Source organism: Garra rufa, chromosome 17 (assembly GCF_049309525.1).
Source record: "Garra rufa chromosome 17, GarRuf1.0, whole genome shotgun sequence".
Lineage (NCBI taxonomy): Eukaryota > Metazoa > Chordata > Actinopteri > Cypriniformes > Cyprinidae > Garra > Garra rufa.
The window spans coordinates 27,867,927-27,878,844 of record NC_133377.1 but is presented as its reverse complement, the minus strand read 5'-3'; the positions used below and the strand labels follow the sequence as shown (position 1 = coordinate 27,878,844).

The 10,918-nt window shown below is 37.7% G+C and overlaps 1 protein-coding gene across 1 annotated transcript; it reads left to right on the top strand.

The window, feature by feature from the left end:
* The first annotated feature begins 269 nt into the window (after positions 1-269).
* psmb2 (proteasome 20S subunit beta 2) lies at positions 270-10,220 on the top strand. Its single transcript, XM_073822132.1, has 6 exons — positions 270-470; positions 1,447-1,569; positions 1,834-1,904; positions 8,350-8,512; positions 8,599-8,648; positions 10,030-10,220. The coding sequence occupies exons 1-6, from the start codon at positions 380-382 to the stop codon at positions 10,129-10,131; spliced, it is 600 nt and encodes a 199-aa protein (XP_073678233.1). The 5' UTR covers positions 270-379; the 3' UTR covers positions 10,132-10,220.
* Positions 10,221-10,918: the final 698 nt, after the last annotated feature.

The following is a 10,918-nucleotide window of genomic DNA, read 5'->3' as shown; positions in this document are numbered from 1 at the left end:
TAGAGATGTAATATAATTAGAGATTGCAAATCAGATGTCATATTACGGAGAGATTTTATTAATTGCCTCGACTTTTCCAGGTTTGAAAATAGTAAAAACGTCTTTTTTTCTTATATTTTAATGACTGTAATATTGTCTAACATTTTCCATGTCTTTCCAGCAGACAGTAAACTGTCACTTTTTTACTGCTTACACCAGTTTGCAAGGTCCATAACAGACCGTCACGTGACCGCCGAACACGCACTCTCTGATGACGTCTGAACAGTGCGCCGCCGTTGAACTCCATTCAGCTTTTGCTGTGTAATATCTGATAGAGCTGCATTGCTAGTGTACTTACTGACCAGAGTGTGTTTAATTGCCTTTAATCTCGGTCTGCAATATGGAATACTTAATCGGGATTCAGGGGACAGACTTTGTGCTGGTTGCGGCAGATAATGTAGCAGCCAGCAGCATAATCCAGATGAAACACGGTGAGTTTGATGTGTGGTAGCATGTTAGCAGCATGCTAAGCGGCCAGCCAGCAATATGACAGCTCATAATTATGAATAAAAATGTTGCAGACTACTATAATTAGCCACATATCAATGTTCATACACTTTTGTCTCAACTGCATTTAAATGAAATCTCCACTTCAGAATATATAGCAATTGCTAAGATTTTTTAGCCGAGGTAACGTTACGTTAGCTAACTTACCCCGTGCTAACACAGTTTGTGCGCTGAACTGATTTACACATTAATAGATATTTAAATCAACATATTAAACTTCAGTTAGGATACACTTTTAACTTTTAATGGGAGCAGCATGTTAGTTGTTGGAGTGTGATTATCCTCGAGTGTCAGTTGAGTATCCTTGGATGAGTTTGCGATTTATTGGTGAAAGTGAAAGTAAGAGCGTCTCTAAATCTACGTAGTTACGAACGAGGAATATTAAAACGCAAGTTATTCACCGCAAAGGAAACACCATAAAGTAGAATTAGTGTTGTTTATGCTATATTATGTTGTATGTTAAAACTTAACCTAACATCATACACCCAAGACCCCGTCATATTATTTTTAACAGATGCATGCAGTGAAAATGTACTTATTCTTTTTGAGAAAAATGTTGATAAAACCTGTATACAAAACTTTATCCAATAAAATGCTCTCAAAAAGAGCAGTGTCTCTGCCTGTAAAACACCTTAGTCTGATAAGCTTTAGAAAGTAATGATGTATTGTAAACTAAAGGGCGTCTAGCTATATACCTATATCTATAGTAACAAGCAGCCTCACTTTCTTATTTCCACAAAAATGTCAATATAGCAAACTGTAGGTGTCCAGTGGGTTTCTATGACCACTAATACTTAAAACAGATCATGCGGAATGATTACAGAAACCTGAGCTCTAGTAAAATGTGATAGGGTTGTGTTGGACCTAATGTTAAGATGATCTGTTATGTATGTTTACCAGATTATGACAAGATGTTCAAGCTCAGTGAAAAGATCCTGCTCCTGTGTGTGGGTGAAGCCGGTGACACAGTACAGTTTGCAGAATACATTCAGAAAAATGTCCAGCTTTACAAAATGAGAAATGGTAAGCATTAGTTTTCCATTTTTGCCTGAAGTCACACCCCTGTATAGAGTGTCAAGCTATTACACTGTGTCTTTGTTTTGTTGTTTTTAATTCTAAATATCATTTACATGAGTTGCTTTCAGTCTTTTGAAAATTAATTTTATGTCAAGAAATTATCATTAGATTTTGAATTTAAAATCTGTCATACTATAGATATGTGCTGTGCGTGGCTACTGTTTCTGCTGTTTTATGAAGTGATTTTAATATATCTTTCTGTTTTTGCAGGATATGAGCTCAGCCCAGCAGCCGCTGCAAACTTCACAAGGAAAAACCTAGCAGACTATCTGCGGAGTCGGGTTGGTATAGAAGCTCTATGAATGATCTGTGAATGCACCCTTATATCTGTAAATATTGAATAGTTTGGTTACAAACCTTCATTTCTCAATAGATTAATTACACCTACTGTAGATCAGTGATTCCCAACCTGGGATACATCTAAAATGGATCAAACCTAGGGTTACTTGTAAAATGATTAAACATAATTAACATAAATAATTTTCCTCTTTCTACTCTAACATACATATGAAAAAAGTAGATTTACGTAATTCAAAAGGGTATCCACCTTTTTTTCCCCCATAAGAACGGCTGTGGCCATTTGTAGATTTTATGGGTTAGGCTTCCGGTCTCATTGGCGTCCAGCTATTTTTAGCAGTACAAAACAGTTTGTTTTGCTGCTTTATATTGCACGTTGATGTGTCTTACCATGCTATTTTAATGTATTATCCTCATTATGAATACACTGATTTGTAGTGCTAACAGTTTTACCGTTTACTGTAGTGGCTAATAAACCAGAAGTCTCACCCATAGGCTTACTTCTACTTTAAAGAAAAAGGTGGATACAGGAAACCTGTTTGAAAACAATAAAAATGGCACAAAAACAAAACACTTTATTATACGCAATAGGTAGTGTATTATAGTGACTATATACACTACCGTTCAAAAGTTTGGGGTTGGTAATGACGTAAAATATCATTACAAGTTAAAATAACTGTTGTAATATATTTTAAAATGTAATTTTACTATTTCAAGTTCTTTCAGTAGCCTATACTTCATTCGTCAGTGTCACATGATATGTTAGAAATGTGCTTTTTAATATTTTTGTGGAAACCTGGTATATTTTTTCCACAACTCTTTGATGAATAGAAAGTTTTTAGAAGTATTAGCATTCATTTTAAATTCACATCTTTAACAACAAGGCTTTTACTGTCATTTTTATTCAGTTTAATGCAGCCTTACTGTTTTTCTTTAAAAGAAAATCTTCCTAAGCCCAAATTTTTGATGGTGTATACAGTCAAACCAAAATGTATTCAGAAACCTTCAACATTTCTCAAAATATCACAGTTTATTCACTATAGTTTAGAAAATGGTAATAAAGTATGACAAGAACTCAGACTGTGTCAGAACAAACTCATCTTGATAATCACAAATTAATATACAGTCAATCAAAATGTATTCAGATACCTTCAGTTTTTTTTTTGCATTATTACAGTTTATTCACTATAGTTTAGAAAATGTTAATAAAATATGACAAGAAATCAATAGTTAAACAAATGTGTCTTGATAATGTCAGATAACTTTGATAAAAGGTATGTAACAAAACATGGTCTGGTCAAACTGTCGAATCAAATTTTCACCCACTAGTAAAATTATATCTGGTGTCTGAATAATGTTTGGTTTGACTGTATATCAGTTAAAAACACATTTTCGATCACTTTTTCTTGCACTTTGCTTTCTCTCTTCAGTCCCTTTTATCGACAACAAAGCGCGGTGTGCCACAGAGTACATCTGAATGCAGCCGGTTTTAAAATGTGCGTAAAAACAGATGCCAGTATGTTTTGAACGTGTGGAGGTGATATCAAGGTCTCAGAGGTCGTTGACACCTGCGCCTCCTATGTAATGTGATCCTGCTTATATGATACATTCTCCAAATGTGTGTGTGTGTGTGTGTGTGTGTGTGTGTGTGTGTTAAACTCAGGGCAACATAGAGTGCACCCATCTGTGTAAAAATGGGCTTGTCGCCATCCTGGCTCTTTTGTCTGGTAGTGTGTGTGTTAATTTGTTAGGACGAGTGTAACTGCCTCCTGTCACAATAGCAGAGTGGAGAAAATGATTACAAAAAACAATTAGAGCAAGCCAAAAGGGGGGAGAGGGTGGGAGGGCTGGTCTCTGGGGGGCTGAGAAAGTGCTACAAGTTCATAAATTCGCAAGCTTTTAGCTTGTCTTAACCTAAATGCTACTTGCCCACAAAATGAGAATAAATGAGTCAGTTTCAATATTTTTCCTCAAATGTGCCTCAGAGCGAGGCATGTTTGACTAATAGATTGTTTTGTTCACATATTGATACTTGAAAACTGCCGTAATCCACGATGTGTAACAATACTCTCAGATTTGTCTTTAAAATAAGGAACCTTGCGTATTATTTAACCCATTTCATTTGTGCTTAAACCCTTCGGGATGTTTAAATGAGAGAGATGTCATGCACGCTTAAAGGACCAGGTTTCTAAAAAAACAACTGGGCCTTTGGGGCTCCCCTGGAGTGGCTTCTCAGACAGATCTTTACGTAGAAAGAAAGAGGCGACAGATGCTCAGATATAGTCCAACGTACTATTCTGAACAGGCTCTTTGCAGCCAAACACACATTTTTCTGTGGTTGTTTTATGTGCTGTGCTTTTTATTTTAACCATGTGCTGCTTCCAACATCCCCTTAAGCTCTCCACAGAACAGTCCAGCAACAGTTTGCCATCATTGGCACACATGAAACATTATTGGCCGCTTATTCTCTCCCGGCACACTGGCACAAATAATTACTGGTGCCATATTGCGAGGCATTCCCCTGTTCCGCTACAGATGAACAATTAATACGGCAGATTGGGCAGAGATGCCAAAGAGGAGAACATGTCCTGGGGCGGCGGGCAAAGGGATGGGGAGCGCAGGAACAGAACATGAAAGCGGAAGGCAGGATGAATGAATGATATGGTACAATTATTGGCCTCAATACTGAGCTTTTGTTTAGTGTCCCTCAGATTTTTGTAACAGAGACTTAGGTGAGAGGAAAGGGTGTAATGTTTGAACCGTAGCTCATGAGGTTGGTGGAGAATGTTGGAGACAGGTGTTGGGTTTATACGAAGGGGTAGATGGCACTCGGGGGAATTTCATACAAACTCAAACCTTGTCTTTCAACAAGCCTCTGTTCCTCTAAACCCTCCCTGCTGGGAGTGAAGCATATTGCATAGGTGAGCTTCTCTAGGGGGTGTTTACTTACCCAAACGTGCCCCAGAGACCTGCCGAGAGCAGGGAATGGCCCAGATCAGATTAAAGCCTCTCAGGTGAGTTGAGGTGGAGCTGCTGTAGTCTCATCCATGCTGAAAGGAACTATAAGTGATACTATATATTAACTTTGACACTCTTAAAGCTTTCAAATAGTGATTCCACAGAAGAACCATTTTGGATTTCCAAAAGAACCTTTCAGTAAACAGTCCTTGAAGTCCCCATACAATCAAAATGAAAGTTTTTTCACAGTTTAGTAGTAATATAGAATCCGACGCTCCCCACCCCCTATACTATAAATAGACGTTGAAGCTGCGGCTGAAATTGGTCACTTGTTCACAGAATTAATATTTTCTGTATGGTGAATGACACGTAGTGCACTATATAGGGGATAGAGACCGATTCAGATAAATATGCATGTAAGTTTGCTTTCCATTGGGGTGAAAAAAGCCTGGTTTTGTGCCCGGCGCAGCATGCACAGTCTGCTCTTGTCCAGAAACAAGATAGCATGGAGCAAATCATATGCGTGAGTCGGCGCACACCATAAAACGTATCGAACCTATTTGAATTCTTCACAGAATTTATATTTTATAGCGATATGGATATGATTCTGGCTGTCATATACTGTCAAATTCAGCTTTACTGAGTTTAACGGCTCTGGCCTAAGCTGTGATATAAACGAAACGCTATTGGATATTTAAAAAAGGGGCGGGACTGTTTAATATGTCCCGCCCTGTCTTCCTGTTTCAGTTGAAATTACTTCAACACATAGAATAATGCTGTGTTTCTTAAGTGGACCTTTAAAAGAACCTTTTTTGTTTGTGTGTGAATAACACTTTTCTACTACTAAATAGAACCTTTTTTTAGGAATTTAAAAGCTCTATAGATGTTAAAGGGATAGTTCAACCGAAAAATTATGTTATTAATCACTCACCCTCATGTCGTTCCAAACCCATAGAACCTTTGATATTCTTTGGAACACAAATAAATATATTTTGGATTGATCTGAGAGCTTTCTGACTCTCATAGACCGCAACGCAACTGACACATTGAAATCCTGGAAAGGTAGGGTAGTAAGGATATTGTTAAAATAGTCCATAGAACTGTAATTTTTTGAAGGTATGAGATAAAATTGCACTCCCAATTGCACTTTTTGTTTATTTATGCTGTTGCTATGTGGAGTTGTTTTAGTTTTTTTTTTTTTTAGTTTTTTTTTAGCATGTCAAGCCAAAAGAGCCCACAAGTATGTAAATTATTCAGATCCTAAGCTCAGGTTCATTTTTTTCACTTAGAAAAAAAATAGCAGATCTCTTTCCAAGCCCCTTGAGTGTTTAATTATTTGGACAAGTAAGTCTAACCTGACTATTTAAGCCCAAAATATACCGTAATATGGTTTCTAAACAATGAAAAAAGACATTTTTATTGGTCATAACTTCTGAAGAGAAAAACTCTATCGAATAGAGTCTACTCTGAAAGACTTTGCACTTGACTGTGTGTACGTTAGATTTGGTCTTTCTTTGGTCTGTAGTGCATGTAGTTTTTTTGTATTTTTTACAACTTCGAAGCCCTCTGCAGTTAAGTGAATGAAATTTATTATAAATATCACTATAATTTCTGTGGATAACTGTATATGTGCATTTGATGTTGGTGTAAGGCAATCCACCCTTTTTAGCGGGATTTGGTAGGCGCTCACTAAATTAAGTATACGTTTACACTAGTGCGTTTTCGTTATAAACCGCATAACCTTTGCTACGGTTACGCCTGTCGTTTACACTACTCCAGAGTTTTTGACCCTCGAAAACTGAGACTTTTGAAAATGCTGCAGACCCCATTTTAGTTTGAAAACTCTGTGGTTGCAATTCAGTGTAAACAGACCAAAATGTTTTTTTTTTTTTTTTGGTTGTGTAATGACGGAGATTGTTTCTGAAATGAAAAAGGCCATTCATATATGCAAAAACTTGCATACAGTTGCTTTAAATCATTCGTTGAGGCTGGAGTTGTCATGTCGGGTCTCTCAAACACTTTGTGTAAGTCTTAGACTTGCACATTAAATTGTGAATTTTAACATTGTGAAAAATGACACGCTTCACCTTTAAATCCACCCGATGGCACCGAATTTGGCCGATTGCAGTGGAGGCAGAATGTGGATTGAAATCTCACTATCTGAGAGCCGTACAGACGGAAACGTGGGGGAAAGCAAATGTAGTTTCAGCCGCACAGAGTTTTGAGATAGAGCGAGCGCAAGCGAGATAGACGGAGGAAGAGGACTAAAAGAAGTTTTAATGAGAGCTGGCACTGCTCCAGGGCATAGGGGTGAGGGCGGGAGACGGAGGGGAGGAGAGAGGAGGTGGGTAGGTGCTCGCGGCAGCAGGGGTGCCGTCTTCCTGCAGATGTCACACTGCTGGTGACACCAGCGACCCCCCCCAGACCGCTCCACACTCCACTCCCTCCCCTTCTCTCCCCTTTCTCGGCTGTTTCACACCCCTCCCTTTGCTCTTCTCTCTCCATCTAACCGTCTACTCTTGCTGATGGTAAAGTTTGGTGGTTGTTGGTGTTTTTGATAAGATTCTTAGATTCTGTGTTTGAATTTTGCAACATTTCTTTTTTGCTTTATTTTCAAGCTGTTATTATTATACACTTTTTTTATTTTTATTGTATGACTCTCTGAAATACTTGATTCTGATTGGTTAATTCCTCTCAAGTATTTTCCCCCAGGCAGTTGATTCTGGGGGTCTATTCTGCTCACCAAGCCTGCAGTTATTTGATCCAAAGTTCAGTAAAAACAGTAAAATTTTACATTACAAATATTACAAAATGATTCTTTTTCAGATAAATGCTGTTCTTCTGAACTTTTTATTCATCAAAGAAACCTGAACAAATTCTACTCAGCTGTTTTCAACATAATAATAATACATGCAAATCAAATATTAGAATGTTTTCTGAAGGATCATGTGACTGTAAAAATGATGCTAAGATTTTAAAACTGAGCTTTGGATCAAATAAATGCAGGCTTGGTTAGCAGAGGAGACTTTAAAAAAACACAAAATCTTACTGTTCAAAAACTTCTGAGTGGTGGTGTAACTGTGCTAATTTCATGTCTTCCATCTGTTTTTTCCAGTTCCCACCATGGAATAAATTAAATAAATAAATGAATAAAAATGTCTATCAAAATTCTGACTGACGTTAAGAAAAAAGTCTTAATCTCAATTATGAGGAAAAAATTATCTTTATTTTTTTTTATTCTGTGGCAGAAACTGGGTTCCACATTTTTTAATAAGAATTAAAAAAATTTAAGTATTATTAATTAAATTAAATGTCTATTTATTACATTTTTTAGTAGCCATGTGATGAGCTGAATAATGGTATCACCAAATAACCTCCACTTTTTGACTGACACATATATCCGGCTGTACTTCTGTGTCTTCATTTTTGGATTTAGTCATTAAAATAACTTTTTTCCCCTCTCTCTGTTAGACTCCTTACCACGTGAACCTGCTGTTGGCAGGATATGATGAGGCTGATGGTCCAGGACTGTACTACATGGACTACATGTCAGCACTTGCCAAAGCCCCCTTTGCTGCACACGGATATGGGGCCTTCCTCACCCTCTCCATCCTGGACAGATATTACAAACCAGGTGATTCTGCACTTTCATTTTTATGAGGGCATAATTATTATAATTTTTTGAGTTCTAAACCTGTTTTTCTCTTCCTCTCGCTCCAGATCTGACTCGTGAGGAGGCTGTGGATCTTCTCAAGAAGTGTTTAGCGGAGGTAAGTTGCTCTTCTTATGCTAATCTGTTCTTTATTGTACTTTCATAATTATCGGTTGCTGCTGTGGGAAGCATCACTATTACTATTGTTCATACTTGGAGTTAGATTCAAACAAATCCCACATACTTCAAAATTAAAAATGTTGTTTTCTATTTGAAAGTGTGTATATACACTAACAGTCAAAAGTTAACATTTTTAAAGATGTCTCTTTTGCTCACCAAGTCTGCATTTATTTGATTCAAAGTACAGCAAAAACAGTAACAATTTTAAATATATTTGTGCTATTTAAAATAACCGTTTTCTATGTGAATCATTACAACTAAATTTTCCAGGATTTTTTGATGAATCCAAAGATCCAAAAAGCTTTTGTGCTATTCAAAAGCTTGGAGTCAGTACACATTTAAAAAAAATATATATAGAGAAATTAATACTTTTCTTTAGCAAGGATGCTTCAAATTTTTCAAAAGTGATGATAACCAAAAGTTTTCTGTTTCAGATAAATGCTGTTCTTCTGAACTTTCTATTCATCAAAGTAGTCTGAAAAAATTCTACTTGGCTGTTTTCTACATAATGATAATAAATGTTTTTGAGCAGCAAATCTGAATATTACAATGATTTCTGAAGGATCATGTGACTGGAGTAATGATGCTAAAAATTCAGCTTTGAAATCACAGGAATAAATTACATTTTAAAATGTATTCAAATAGAAAGCAGTTATTTTAAATAGTGAAAATATTTCAAACTTTTACTGTTTTTGCTGTACTTTGACTCAAATAAATGCAGGCTTGGTGCGCAAAAGAGACTTCTTTAAAAACATTAAAAGTCTTATTGTTTAAAACTTTTGTAGTTTGGTAGTATACATATATATAAAATGTAATTATTTATTTATGTATTTTTGTATGCGTGATGGAAAAGCAGAATTTTCAGCAGCCACTACTCTAGTCTTCAGTATCACATTTTTCTTCAGAAATCATTCTTATATGCTGATTTGCTGCTCAAGAACATTTTGTAATTATCAACGCATTTTTGTGGAAACAAAACAGTTTGATGGATATAGCATTTATTTGTAATAGAGATGTTTCGTAACATTGTAAATGCTTTTACCGCCACTCCTGACCAATTTGTTGCATCTGTACTGAATAAAAGTATTACTTTCGAAAAAAATAAAAAAGTGGTGGCAACCACTGTGGTAGCACTGTGGTTGTGCCTTTTTGTGTCGACAAGAACCACATGTTCTCACATGTTGTTCAGAAAGTGTATAAATCCTTCTGTTTTGGTTCAGTGGGTTATACAAACCACCTCTGAGTTATTTCGATCATGGGTTTTGCCATGCTTGCGAGCTTTCATAACCATTTTTGTATATTTCCTTGTTCGCCAACAGCTCAACAAACGTTTCATCCTGAACCTGCCTTCCTTCACTGTCCGTTTGATCGACAAAGACGGCATCCACGACATGGAGAAGCTTCCCGTGGGCCCTAAATGAGCAACTACTGCTATTCCCCTCTAGTCACACTCTTTTGTACTGCAAATGTAACCCTCTGCACTCTAATAAAAACATTGATCCCCTGTAAATTATACTCCGTTCTTCATTTTGTAGATTTTTGCCGGTTTCCACACCAAAAGTTTGTTGGATCTGTTTGCGTCACATGGAAGTTGGCAGAGAGGGAAGAAACAGGATCGGCGTGCACTTATGCTATCTTTGGATGTGTACTTGTTTCCTCAGTGCTTTGTACACAAGTGTTTTTGCACTCGCACGAGCGCGTCTCCTTCCCCTCTCTCTCTCTCTCTCTCCTCCGCAGACAGGTGATTAATAAACATTAAACAATCCCTCTCTCCTGAAAACACCGGAATCTAAAGGGACGAGCAGCATATGTTCGCCTGCAGGCAGAGAGAAATGCAGAGCAGCCCTGCTGAGTGTCAGAGAGACAAGAGAGATGAAGGGAGGGAGGGGGTCACGGCGAGGGGGAAGCGGGGAATTGACACTCAGGATGGGTACGTGTGTGCGCTCGTGTGAGTGAGAGCCGGCAGGGGGGCAGGTATGGAGATGGAGGCCCCTGAGCAGACGAAGAAAGGTAGAGTGACAGATGGGGTGAGAGGAGACAGAAGCGCTGGAAGAGAAGAGCCTAGCAACTGTTTAGCCGCGTTCGCCGACTCCAGTGATTGCCGAGCCCCCGGGGGTTAGTGGTCAGGACTGTTTTATCTCAGAGGTAATTCTGCCCGATTTGCCACTGTGTCACATTGAGGTTTCGGTTTGGGTTAATGTCACCCTG